The sequence below is a fragment of the Fusarium oxysporum genome, chromosome X (assembly GCF_013085055.1).
Source record: "Fusarium oxysporum Fo47 chromosome X, complete sequence".
NCBI lineage: Eukaryota > Fungi > Ascomycota > Sordariomycetes > Hypocreales > Nectriaceae > Fusarium > Fusarium oxysporum.
The window spans coordinates 344348-357851 of NC_072849.1; the positions used below are offsets into that span (position 1 = coordinate 344348).

Consider the following 13504-nt stretch of genomic DNA (forward strand, 5'->3'; position numbering starts at 1 on the left):
AGTCTGACTCCAAGAGGGGCGCTCTGTGGGATAGCTCTATGGAAAAGATTCTGAGTCCCCTCGGCTATCATCAGGCACAAGGTTACATCTGCTCTCGCAGACTCCCCAAAGAGAGTGACGTTGTTCGAGTCTCCTACAAGATTTTAATGTTTTCTTGGATCCATTTCAAAGCGGCGATTTGATCAAACAAGCCGAGTTTTGCAGGAGCAATTCCCGGGATGCGCATGTATCTCAGTATCCCAAGTCGCTATGCGACGTTGACAATCACGAGGTCCCGTTTAGTGAGGCCAACAGGGGAGTGTGCGTCGAGATCTCCATCACCGGATACGTATGCTCCGACATGTAGAAATACCATAACGGGGCGTTTGTGACCTCTGTCAAAGCATTGAGAGGCGCGGTCACTGTTAGATCAAGACAGTCTTCATTTTAAGCTCTTCCAGTGGTGATTGGACCAGCCACTGCGTCGAGGCGTGACGGTACCATTTGAGGGCAGATGGACGCTGGTTGGGCGCAGTCAAGGGCTCCATCCCAGCTCTTGATTGGAACATGGAGTTGGAATCGTTTGGTCTGGGCATATCGCATGCCGCGAGATTTGAAGATACTGCCGTCGTGAGCAGCTTCGATATCTCCTCCCCGAAGTTTTATCTTTATCTTCCTTGGATCTCCTATACCTACCAGTGGTTTATTAGGCCTATCAATCTGGAAGAGTAGGAGAACTTAGTAGCGACATAAGAAGCTATTTTTGTATATATTAGACGAAAGGAATATATCTAACAGACTATCCCACTAATTTCAAGTCGGAGAAGTTGGAAGGGAGGGGGGCTGATATTGCCAAGAAGTCACCTATTACTAAAATTAACAAGCTTTCACTTCATATATCGGGTATATGGATTGAGACAATCGATTTTTGGGAGTTTTCGGATACTTCACAACACGCATCCGATTCCCGACGAAGTGTTACCTTGACATTTGGGACTATTAGCTGAGCGACGAGGCTGAAGTCAAACTCCGTCCGTGTCATGGCTAAAATGCCGTCTTGCGGCTGTGGTCAAAATCCGACTACTTTAACTGACACAATTGTGGGGAATGACAAAGCCATGACATACCATAAAGGCTCGGTAAAACGGTTATGGGACTGTGGAACAATGGCCAATTATCTTCAAGTGATATAAGATTCTTTACCGTTCCCGCGGGAAGAACCCACATTTATCGGAATTTACCCGCAACGGATGAGACCTTAACCGGGACTGTGATGCAGCGATATTATGAAAAAGGAGATTGTGAGCGAGGTGCAGCGGGTAGGAGTAGTCTGTGACATCGTGCAAGGTGGATAATAGCATATAGTTTCATTAACCGAAACATTAATTGGAGCCTTGCCCATGCCCATACCCTATTGGTTTGTCGTATATATCAGGCTCTGAATCTCGACGTACACCCAGAGGTATGGTTAAAACGCCAACTATATCACAAAATATCACATACTTTCTCTTTTCTAATCTTTTATTGCTATGAGCCAAAATGCTGTACACACGGACCATCAATGATGTTGAACTGTCGTTCGACGACCGAGGCATGGTTTCATCTGAGCCAACTATTGTCTGTCTGCCAGGTCTCGGTCAAGATCATCGAGGCTACAAATACATCCTTCCCTTCTTAGTGGGCAAGTACCGCGTCATCAGAATTGTATGGAGAGGCCATGGTGCCAATCGCGACCCCATGGATAAGTGGAGTGTGGAGGATCAAGCAAGCGATACGATTGCACTCCTCGACTCCCTCCAGGTTCAAACATTCATTCCCATCTCTCACTCCCACGGAGGCTGGTGCGCCATGGAGATGGCAGCGCGACTGGGAAAGGAGCGGGTTCCAGCTATTCTACTGACGGATCTGATCCTGACTCGGCCTCCTCCTGAGTTCATCAAGCACCTCCAAATGACCCAGAACAAGGATACTTGGTACGAGGCTCAAGCCTCTCTAATCAAAGGCTGGCTCAACAACACCACCAACAAGAACGTCTTAGATCATTTTCACAACGACGTGGGTGCATATGGGTTCGAGAACTGGTCTCATTTCTGCTGGCTAGTGGAAAAGAATTATGAGCGCTGGGGTTCACCTATGGAGCGACTTGAGACTATTAATGATCCCCCTTTGGTTCGACATGTCTTCAGTCATCCCAGAGACGAGGCCTACTTTGCAGCACATGAGGAGTTTGCTCGCAAGCATCCTGAGTGGTTCAGCTTTGCCAGGCTTAACGGCGAATCTCACTTTCCGGTTGTCGAGCTTCCAGAAGCTGTGAGTTTTGAGCTTTCAGATCTCGTGAAGCAGGTGACGAGTAAGCAATAAGATGGACAGGTAGGATAGCTCATATGACTAGTGGTTTTGAACTCGGGATCGACTAGAAGAGACTTCCAGTGTCAAAAGAATGGTCCATTTATGCGACTCAATAATACATTAAGAACATGTCATCAGTCAAACGCTTGCATGATATCCTCAAGTAAACAAACACAGTACGGATACTTAGTTCTCATGAGCCAGTATATGTAACCAAATCCTAATAACTCTACGACAGAGAAGGTCCTATGTGGTTCCATGGGTTATCAGCACCGTGATTCTATCTTGTTGGAATCTATTCACCGGCATGGCAAGGAAGAAATATATGTCATATATTGAACCCAACGTGACTTCAGAAAATCCCAGAAAGGCATCGATGTAAGCCTTATTGACTGCAACTCTGTGGTCTTTATGGAGCTAACAGTCGTTTTTAATAGCTAATGATATGATAAATCTAAGGAAACTCTTTCCTCGGTGGTCCTGGATCAGGCGATGGAGCCAATCCAGAGAGTCTAGGGCTGGATCCTAATGTTGACGAGTCTATGGCTTGATATGCACTAATAGTCGTGCCAGCCAGTACAAACTTTCTCCAAGTCTCGATTCAGCAAGATCTTCAGCGTTGCAGAGCTTCTCAAGCGAGAGCTTCTTATCCCAGTAACACTTCCATGACTTGAGAGATTGGTTCAGAGTTCGAAAGAATATAGCAAGTTCACTGTCGATTAGGAATATTGCAAATGCTGTTCTGCAAGCAAAGAGTTAGGGGGTATCATAAGCGCACTCTGTATAGACTTACCGTATCCTTCTCTCTGTCTTGATCCAATCATACCACCGTTCTGCAAAAGTACTACAGGACGTTTCTTGCGTAGCCAGTTTGCGAGTCGTAAACAGTGATAGAGTTCGGCCAGCATTGACAAGCATATGGATCCGAAGCATTCGCATTCGACAGCGTTTTCTTTTGTCGGTCATTCCTAGTTGGAGATATATGACAATAACAGTTGCATTCAAAAGCTCGATGTGCATATCACAGGTCTTCGAGACACAATCGTGATCCCCATTGATCATCAGTTCAAATTCTTTATGCTCAAAAACTATAGATTTTTAAGTGTCGAACCCCTCAGATGTTATGTCGGAAAATTCTTCAGCATTGTTATAAATAGAGCCGGATACGATTATAGCAAATAGTAGTCGAGATGATATCTTTTCGACAGCGAAGGTTAGGCGGTGAATCATGACGTGATATGGATACATTCTCCGAAAGAAGGCTTCGAGGGCTTGATATACGTTGTTTATGGTGAGCACCGAGCAGCTTCTCAAAGATAAAGCGAGCATTTATTCGGGAGCTACGGCTAGCAGAGGAGACATCGCAAGCATCAGTAAGATGAATGAGATCCAACAGTTCAGGTAGTCGCTGGTCAAGCGAAGTTCGATTGAGGTCACCAAAAATTGGTGCTCCCAAATCTTTTGCTTCCAAAGGATCGAGTATCATGCCGGAAGGCATCAAGTTATTCCAAATCAGTGGGAAATTCCACACGTCGATATTCTTATGAGATAGTAATTGGCCAACATCTTCTAAGAGGTCACGTGGCGGACTTCCAGCCTCATCGGGGAGGGCAGATGATGTTTCTAGGGCATTCCAAACATTGAGAATGTTCTTGTTATCGGGAGACATGTAGCGAAGGAGAAACAGAGTCTTTTCATTTTTCGCGACATTTGATCGGGTTGCATCATTTGAGTCTTGAGTCCTTGCAGAAGCTTCCCGGGGGTCCCAGGACTCGACCTGAGGTGCGGAAGAGATTGGGTTGGTAGGCTTAGAGCGGGCATCTAGGACCCCCTCTACCCAATCGTAAGAACATCTCCTTCCACGGCTTAGACAGGTCTCGCATGGCTCATCAGTGTCGCATGCCAACTTGGACAACGCACATCGATCGCATGCCTTAGGACCCCTACCACGTTTGACATCTGTGGGTATAGGCCGACCAGCACGTTGGTCACATTGTTTCGCGTGCCGCCGTGCCGAGTCACTATTGGTTGAGCTTATGGTACATGGTACAGGCGGGTATTGAAACTCACGCTCTTGAAAACAGGCGTCCACAAAAGAAGCACGGAGTATACTGATCCGGCATATCTGCATAGCGTGAGCTTGTGGATCGCTTGTAGCTGGATACCATGACTTACGAGACCTTTCGTGTCTAGCAAGATGACTTTTGGAAGAGAACACGCTACCGCAAGTACTACATGCTTTGGGTTGGTTTATTGTGAAAAGGCTCGGCATGGGCCAAGATATGAAGCGGACCTTGAAGGGTACTGTTAAACGCAAGATGGCGTTGCAATACAACGAAGCATGGATTCGAGACGTGACCGACTTATTGGCCAAGCTGGTTAAATCTGCACTTTGGCGTCTTTAGCCGTGGGAACCGGTCAGGGAATGGAAGGAAGGGGTTGTTAGTCTCGCTAAGATGGCAGTCAATAGATTTACAGGGGTACCTGTGGATCTTGGACCCCACAACCCAAAGAGTAAAGACCGAATCAGACAAAGGCAAAAAGAGACACGCTAGATATTTTCAGCCTAGACGGAGATTACCCACAAACCTTCTCATATTACTAGTGCAGATTTAGCTTGGTCGGGAACAGCCCATTCTCTCCCCGCTGTTTCATGTGGACTTCCACGTAGGGTAAGCAGCTCGTTGTGAGAGGGAGCTTATCACGGAGGGTCTATGAGGACCGTCATGTCGAAAAAGCTATTTACAATATCTATTAAGAAACGGTCTTTGCCTATGCTATAGGTCGATCAAAGAATAGTCAGGGCACTCATATACATCGCCAGTTTTCATCACGGAAAGCGTAAATCGACCGAAACACATTTAATATCATGAATGCTGCTGAAACTCGGCCGAACCATGGCTTTAGGGTACAGGATTCGAGGCCCAGGAAGATAATCTTCCAGCATCAGCTTATCTCAGAACTATTTGTTCTTTGCAATGACTAATTTAATACATATCTATGCCTGTCTACATATCTGCCATAAATTTGTCAAAGTCGGCCACGATATTTGATCTCCAAAGTTCGCAGAGGGATATAGATAACAATGGCAGTGATAATAGCCAGTTCCTACCCCAGATCTCCGACAATCTCAGCCGAAGGACCTCTAAGCCATACTGTATCCATGCCACAAACAATTGGACCCCAACCAATGACAAAAGTAGCTATGGCTGGAATTCCTGATGGGAGAGCTTTGCCATCATCCCAGACGGCAGGGTCCATGCTAACGGGGTTTGCTCTTCGGAACCATGACCACCCAATAAGAGAGGTGGTTACCGTGATTCCAGATGTGTAGGATGGGATCGAGACCAGTGCCGAGAGTGATGATATGAATGACTTTGAAGCGGGGATTGCCACGCCGATGAGCACACCCGTTGTGATTAGTGCCAAGATGGCCCTGTGAACCCTTTCGAGATATGGAACCACAGCTTGCGCGGCCAGGGAGATACTGTATATATCTCTTGCTGAAGCGATGACCATGGTGAGGGCGAGGATAGTCAAAACGAATCTCCCAAATCTACCTAGTCGTGAGATCAGGATCTCACCAACAACGGCACCAGTTCCGCCTCGCTCAAGGGCTGTGGCCCAGGTAGGTATCATGAGGGCAGCGCCTCCCAAGGCAGCACCAAGTATCATAAGCAGTGAGAATATGACACCAAATCCGGAAAGGAAGTAAAAGGCAAGACGGAAGCGAGACGCCTTCTTCGGCATGTAACAAGCGTAGTCACCGATAATACCTCCCCAAGCAAATGAAATACCTGCCGTCAAAGAGATGAGACTAAGCCAGGGTCTTGCGCCCGTTGCACACGACGGTGCTTGCTGATGAAGCTGGTCGCCAGCGCAGCCGATGAGAATGACGACGCCAAATGCCGAGGGGATCCAAGCATATCGTGCAAACCCGTGTAGGACTCTGTAGCCCATAAAACCGATGAAGCAGGCGATGAGAAGAATAATGGCGATGCCTCCTTCGATGGAGAGTGTGCCTGGATTGACCGAGGCGAGTGTCTGACCTCCTGTGACAGAGGCGACTATCCCAAAGATGGCAGTGCCCAACAGGCCAACGAATGAGATAACCTGGTTAAAGTACTTCCTACAAGGGTCCGTCAGCATGTCAGGAAGCAACAGAAAAACTGTCAATCCACGACTTACCCATAGACGTAACGAAACTGACACCACTGTCTCATACCGAGGAGCGGTGCGAGGGTGAGGGTGTAGCAAGGCGGTATGAGAAGAATCAGCTGTAGGCAGATAATCATGGGAGCTGCCTACACTAGTGACAGCCCGTACCCAAGCGTCGTGGCGGCCCTGATACCAATCCTGTAAGCCCAAGGCGGTCATGTCAGCTAGATATTGCATATTCTGAGGGTTTAGGTAGTACTTACGGAAGAAGCCCCATGGACGTTTTTGAGGATAGTGTGAGAATATTGACGTAATTCTCAGCTCCAGTGTTATAGGTTCCAACCCTCGGAGTTCGACACCGAGGTTGGCGAGCTTTTGCTAGAAAGATTTCACTGGCTCACTGGTACCAGGGATAGATATAGCATCCTTTTTTCTTTCCACGCCCAGCTCGGTCTCTATGTCCTTGGACATCTCCGATGATTCATGGTTTTTTCCATCGAGTCTGTTGGGTAGATGATGCTCTTCGAGATTGGCTGCCATGTTTCTCACTTGTAGTACTGGCTTGCAGTGATGAAATGATCGAGTTGATGGTTGTACTAGAGTCTAGGTTCCTGGGGTGCCACAAATGATCATTGGAGGTTGAATTGCCTAGTTTAAGTACTTATGACAAGGCTGATACATGGGGATCATGAGTTGCCGGGAAGATATCATAAAAGAAGCGGCTATGGGACTCTCGCCTGATAGCCGACGCAAGTCAGATCTGCACCACATATACAGTGATAATGGTCCGGACCTTGAGGATGCGTATCTAGTGCCAATACTCTCACTCCATCTGCTGGTACAGAATTGTACTGGAATTAAGCACCAAATGGGCATGGGTATACATTGTCAGTTTAGACTGTGGTACTCCGCACTTTCAAAGTATGCTATTTACTGGTGTGGCGTACCTGGGGCCCGTAAGGCAAGGGAGTAGGAGTCAGTGGCAGATAAGCTGAAGTTAATTCGGTTCCGCTGACTGATACCGAGTCTAGCCAGATGAACATGCTGGCTCTAGCCATCGGGACTTGAAATTCACCTCGTTGGGTGCACTACATGTGATGCTTGAAGCGAAAGAGATAGGACGTCTAAATGTGTCACGTTGATTTAAATTCTTGGACTGCCAGATGTTGATATTGAAATCAATTTGTTATTCCAAGTGGAGATATCCAAGCAGTAACAAAGTCATTTGTTCTTTTGCTAAGATGGAACAGAAATGTCTTGGGACAAAGCAGCTTCCATACGAGCAATCTGCGGATACTGAAACAGCGCACTCGACTCCGTGATTGCATCCAGATCATGGACCTCAAAACACGCCCTTCGACTAAGACTTACCCCCTCCTGTGCTCGGGCGATCATTTCTTTCTCAAAGTCTTGGATAGCCTGCGCCATAGACTTCTCCCCGGCGTTCACCTTGCGCAGCTGGCAGCCAAGCATGTAGGCGTCGAGCATGCCATGGTTGGCAGCTTCGCCGCGGTCTGGTCGAGTTAGCAGTAGCCCAATTGCCGCCTTGAGCGTGTGACGCCGTCTTGGATCTTATTGTCAAAGGTTTAGATTTATCGGATTGGTGTTGAGATCGTATGTGAATGGTTCAAGGATGAGTTTTATTATATGAGACATGGGTACCCAATATCAAGGGATATATGAAGAATATTCACTTGGCATTCGAGTATGAACGGAGTTTTCTTTTTGACTAGGACAGACATATCGCGTTATGTGCCACCTAAAGCACGCAAGATCTACTAGATATGTCGAAAGATCCACTTATTTGTATAATTCTGGGTCTCTAATCTTTGTCTTACTACCATCGTAGATATTCCTACTAATGGTAAGACGGTTCATCTAATTCCCATCGGTCCTTTAATCACAATAACAACATGATTACCCAGCAACTGGTAAGGGATGCTGTATCTTCCCCTACAATTGCTTCTCCGGATCGAAGCTTCCATTAAGATGATGCATTGTTAACTTGACTACGAAATTAATAACCTGGAGAATGTTGAACCCGTTCTCTCCCAGGTCATGTAGATCGCAACATACATAGCATGCATAACTTAGCGGCGGTATTCGGAGCCGTTCCCTGTCTTTGGACTCTCGTTTGGAGATCAACAAGTGTTAGTGTTATTCCCGTCAGTAGATGATGCGGGGTTTGTGGCTAGCCCAGCCCCTCCTCGATTAGGCCATTTTCAAGATGTACCTCAACAACAAGAATCTTAAGTTGAATACTTCCTTCCGATCTTTCTTATGTTCTGTCTCAAATGACCTTGTCGTTTGCTGAGCGCGTTGATTCAGCTGTGTTGCTTGTGTTTGAACATCGGCTATGGCTCAAGCATCTTCGGCTGAAGGTACGTATCTAAGGCTCTTGAGACACTGAGGCAAGCTTCGGAAGCGAGAGCCGGTCCTAAGAACCATTCCCTTACATCGTAATGCAAAGATCATCAGCAGAATAATGGGCTAATCAAAGTCAGGGGTTTCTTGTCTCGTCTGTCGCTCCCGCAAGGTTTGTTTCCATTATTCGTCGCCCTTATGATTGGCTACTAACTTTCTAGGTGAAATGCGATGGGTTTATCCCGAGTTGTCAGAACTGCGAGACCCTAGGCGTTGATTGCCCCGGGTACAAGGTAGCCGCAGGAACGAAGAGCAGGCTTGAGGGCGCTACGCTTGAGACTGTTTATCGTGCCTCTGGTGTTGAGAAACGGCGTGTTGGCTCGTGTGAGGCTTGCCGAAGAGCCAAGGGTCGTTGTGACAAGGCTCGGCCAGCCTGCTCGAGATGTCTTCAGAGGAGTCTCGCTTGTCGCTACCCTCAGCGACAGAGACCCAGCGCTACCAGTCGATCAAATGTATCAGAAGAGAGTCCTCGGAGTGATGAGCCGAGACCTGATGTAGCTGACATCTCCCCCGGTACGGCTTTCGATCCCCGATCTTCAATGTCTCCACTGGAACCCAGTGCCCGGTAATGACTGTGATCGCTCAGAGTAGTTTTGGTACTGACAAAGTTTAGACTACAGAACAGGCCTCTTCCATGGGATTTACAGACTCTTAAAACAGTAACAGGGATTTATTTCAATCGAGTGGCTACTCTTCGATGCCTTGACTTTCTCCACAAGCCTTCGTTCAACCATTCACTTGATAAGGGGTCTTTAGTGGAAGACTATGGCGAGGCAATCCTTTACGCGATGGGCGCCCATGGACTACGGTTTGTTCCATGCACCCTGATGCATAACACGAGTATGACATACTGACCCGTAGTAGTATTAGAGAGCTTGAAGGCAGCTCAAATTTTAATACCCAGCCTAATACCTCTAGTGTCCCTGGAAAGATTTGGGCAGAAGAGTCACAAGCTCTCGTTATGAGAGAAATAGGCAAACCAACACTAATGACAGCCATGGTAAGTCTATGCAACATCAAGTACCTAGAAAAGAGGCTAATCACACACAGACTCTCGTGCTACTATGTGAGTTCGCCCTGCACACCGGTCAAGACGCTTTAGCCTTTATGCTCTGTGGGTGTTGCCATAGTGCCGCTCGACTACTCGCTCTCGATCGCCCGACTCCGCCGAGCAATAGTGGGGAAGTCTCGGAGGATAATATCCTAATCGAAGCTCGAAGAAGGGTTCTATGGTCATGCTTCATCCTAGACAGCATCGTCGGTAGTGGTGTCAATGAGAACTTGAGGTGGAGGGACGGAGCACCTCAGATCCCTCTTCCGAGTTCGGACCAGTCCTTTCTTTCTCAAGCCTCGGATACCGAGGCGCGATTGTTTCTGCCTCGGAACTCTGACTCGTTCCCTTCGGGTGAGGAACTGCAGAGATATAACCTGCGCTCTAATCTGATCTACTTGATGAGCATGAGGACCAGGGTCTTACGGTATGCCCCTCACTGTTTTAATAAGACCTTTAGCTAATTCTTCCAGCCTTATCCGCACCAATCCAGACGGTGTGGATATATCCAATATCCAGTCTCCATTCATACAGACTCTTGATGCTCTAGAAGCCTGGAACAACAGTATCTCATCACAGCTACAATTGACAGAGTTCAGCATATATGTTCACAAAGAACTGAATACTCTGGAATCACTCTTCTATCTTCATCTCTCCTACCATATTCTCGTCTGCGACCTCACACGGATATCCATCCCTGGCTTCGCTTTTCCACTCGCAGCAGCATTCCGCGCAGCTCCCCAAGCATTTATCTCGCACTGTCAAGATGTCTGTCGTCATCATGCTGCCCAGGTTAGCAGGATACTTAGAATGATGGCACAGCATTTGAACTTTCTGTTTGCTGAGTCTACAACCTATGCGGCAACTTATGAAGCGACCAAGATCATGATCGTGTACGCTGCCTCACTGAGTGGCAATGAGCATGATACGCGGATGGGGCTTAAGGAAGACGTCATGTTCAATATGAAGGTGCTAAGTGAGCAGGCTCGCGGAAGTCTACCAAAACGAGCAGTAAAAATCCCCCTCTTCATGTAGAAGCATTCATGCTGACGTTTCCAGTGTCGGGCACTGACACGTCTTCTTGACCGATTTGGATTCAACGACATGGTAGACGATAGTCGTGTCACGCCTCCTTCGTACGTATACCACCCAAGCCTATTATCATCAGTCTCTAATCAAACCATACGTATAGGCGCACCGGAGATGATGCAGGAGAAGTCAGTGGCCCTCCCGAAGCTTTGTACCTTTCCGACCTCGCACCTTTTCGCCGCGCATACGACGACGTCAACCAGAACCAGGACAGACGTGAGAGTGCGACTGGATCATTTGCTAGCTCGTCTCGAAACCTTACTCAGGATGCGAATGTTTTGAGACCTTGGAATCAGCAACTAGCTCAACCGCCGAGTTCTTCGGCAGTGCCTGGCAATGAAGTCACTTCCGTGGGAGATTGGACCCAGGCTGCTGGGGATATGTCCAACGAAATAACCTGGGACTTATTCTCTCTACCGGATTGGGTATTTGAGCAGCATGAGATGGACTTTGGTGTCTAATGAAAGTCATTTGTGTCTATGGTGGACTTGACCATGACTTCAAACCACCCGCGTTAACTACCGTGCTTGAATGTTATTTAAACTGGAACAATGCCTATCAACTCCTTTGGTGTAATCCCCGGTCTCTTTATATACTTGATCCAGGAATACGGGTCCTCCATCTCATCCTGGATGGTATCCTGCTGAGCCCCCTGCTTACCAGTCATGCCCGGGAATTCGCCCGCCAATCCCACCACGCCGACCTCGTTTTTATACTCCTCCCATAGCTTCAGCATCTCCACCATTAACTCAGGTTCAGCTTCAGCCAAGTCATTCGTCTCTCCAGGATCTCTCTTGATGTTGAATAACTCCCATCTTTGAGGGCCCTTTGGCTTTGGGACGTAGGTGATCTTCCAGTGTCCGCGACGGAGAGCGCCTGAACCTGCGACTTCAAAACCTGCGACATAGTCCTTGTCGTGGATTGGTGAGGATCGCGACATTTTATCTAGTTGGTCGAGGAAGGATTTCCAACTTTTGCCGCGGAGAGGCATGACTGGTCTTCCGGCGTAGGTGTCAGGATGGCCCAGACCAGCGTATTCCAAAATGGTGGGAACGATATCCATGACTGTGCAGAAAGCATCTGTGACGACACTGTCCTTTGCCTTTGATGCGGCTTCCGCCGTAGGTTTGACAACGAGGGGTACTCGACATCCACCCTCTGTCGAAAACATCTTATACAGCCTCGAAGGTGCTGTAGCCGCCTGAGCCCATCTCGAGCCATACCAGACGAAAGAGTTCCCACGACCAATATTCTCTAAACTGTTGTCGTAGTATTTATGCACATGGTCCATGATGGTAGAGCCGACGAGAGGAAAAGCTTCATAGCTCGCTCCCTCAGCTCCATTATCACTCATGAACAGAATGACTGTGTTGTCATACTCATTCTTGTCCTTGAGATATTGAATCACTCGGCCAATGTTCCAATCCATACGATCAACCATGCCAGCATAGACTTCCATAGCACGTGCACTAGCAGCTCTGGTTTCGTCATCCAGCTGGTCCCACTCAGCAGGTTCACCGGGAACAGTGGTCACCGGATGAGGCACGGCCGACTCATCAATCAGACCAAGCTCTTTGAGCCTCTGTAGACGTTTCTGTCGCAGAGCCTCAGGTCCTTCATCATAGAAACCACGATACTTGTCGCATGTCTCTTTTGGAGCTTGGAGTGGCCAGTGCGGTGCTGAGAATGGGAGATACGCGAAGAAAGGCTGTTGGCGCTCTTCCCCTGTTCGGTCCGAGAGGTAATTCAGAAGCTTGTCGGCATAGCCGTCAGAGGAGTACCAGTCAGGACCAAGTTCACTTTCGGCAAGGAACCTTCCGTCCTCGGCGTGGAGGGCTCGGACAGCTGTCTCGAAGAACTTGCCCGGCTCAGACTTAGGGTCTTGATACTCAGGCTCATACGCTTTATACGTCAGAGGTGCACTAGAACTACACATGATAATTCACTTACCGTAGTGGTTCGCACATCCAGGGAGTAGAGCTAAACTCTTCTTGAAACCCCTCCTATTCGGATGATGCTCCGGCTTGAGCCCCAGATGCCACTTGCCACTCATGCAGGTGAAATATCCGCCATCTCTCAACAGTTCAGGAAGTGCGACAACCCTCTCATTGAGATAGCCTTCGTGGCCAGGCTTGCCTTTATGAGCAGGTGAGCTCCTGGTAATCTCTTGGAGCTGACCTAGCCCAGCGATATGGTGATCCGTGCCCGTCATGAGCATAGATCGCGTAGGACTACACGCTGCAGCGACATGGAATTCTGTGAAGCGAATTCCTCCAACTTCGGACGCAAGACGATCAATGTTTGGCGTTTGGATCTCCGAGCCATAGCAGCCGCAGTCACTGAAGCCAAGATCATCTGCGACGATAACAAGGAAATTCGGTCGTGTAGATGGTAAAGAGCCCATTGTTGATGTTGGCCACACGGCGAAAGAAGATGTTGGTAGGATAAACAACA

The 13504-nt window shown here is 48.0% G+C and overlaps 5 protein-coding genes across 5 annotated transcripts; 2 read left to right on the forward strand and 3 right to left on the reverse strand.

Moving 5' to 3' along the window:
* Positions 1-1518: 1518 nt before the first annotated feature.
* On the forward strand, positions 1519-2552 carry FOBCDRAFT_147046 (Alpha/Beta hydrolase protein; the record flags this gene model as incomplete). The annotated part of the gene is made up of 2 exons (XM_031190938.3): positions 1519-2293; positions 2506-2552. 2 exons carry the CDS (start codon positions 1519-1521, stop codon positions 2550-2552), a joined length of 822 nt encoding a protein of 273 aa, XP_031032169.3.
* A 316-nt stretch (positions 2553-2868) lies between these two features.
* On the reverse strand, positions 2869-4496 carry FOBCDRAFT_279924 (uncharacterized protein; the record flags this gene model as incomplete). The annotated part of the gene is made up of 4 exons (XM_054707064.1): positions 2869-3070; positions 3122-3416; positions 3610-4349; positions 4399-4496. The coding sequence occupies 4 exons, from the start codon at positions 4494-4496 to the stop codon at positions 2869-2871; spliced, it is 1335 nt and encodes a 444-aa protein (XP_054563039.1).
* A 940-nt stretch (positions 4497-5436) lies between these two features.
* Positions 5437-7026, reverse strand: FOBCDRAFT_244057 (uncharacterized protein; the record flags this gene model as incomplete). Its single annotated transcript, XM_059610578.1, has 6 exons — positions 5437-6066; positions 6277-6457; positions 6517-6605; positions 6655-6710; positions 6750-6830; positions 6888-7026. 6 exons carry the CDS (start codon positions 7024-7026, stop codon positions 5437-5439), a joined length of 1176 nt encoding a protein of 391 aa, XP_059465953.1.
* Positions 7027-8780: 1754 nt separating this feature from the next.
* Positions 8781-11511, forward strand: FOBCDRAFT_244058 (uncharacterized protein; the record flags this gene model as incomplete). The annotated part of the gene is made up of 8 exons (XM_059610579.1): positions 8781-8867; positions 9072-9475; positions 9524-9718; positions 9906-10388; positions 10435-10753; positions 10784-10972; positions 11021-11097; positions 11154-11511. The coding sequence occupies 8 exons, from the start codon at positions 8781-8783 to the stop codon at positions 11509-11511; spliced, it is 2112 nt and encodes a 703-aa protein (XP_059465954.1).
* A 77-nt stretch (positions 11512-11588) lies between these two features.
* FOBCDRAFT_279927 (alkaline-phosphatase-like protein) lies at positions 11589-13454 on the reverse strand (the record flags this gene model as incomplete). The annotated part of the gene is made up of 2 exons (XM_031190943.2): positions 11589-12952; positions 13001-13454. 2 exons carry the CDS (start codon positions 13452-13454, stop codon positions 11589-11591), a joined length of 1818 nt encoding a protein of 605 aa, XP_031032174.2.
* Between the last annotated feature and the right edge of the window lie 50 nt (positions 13455-13504).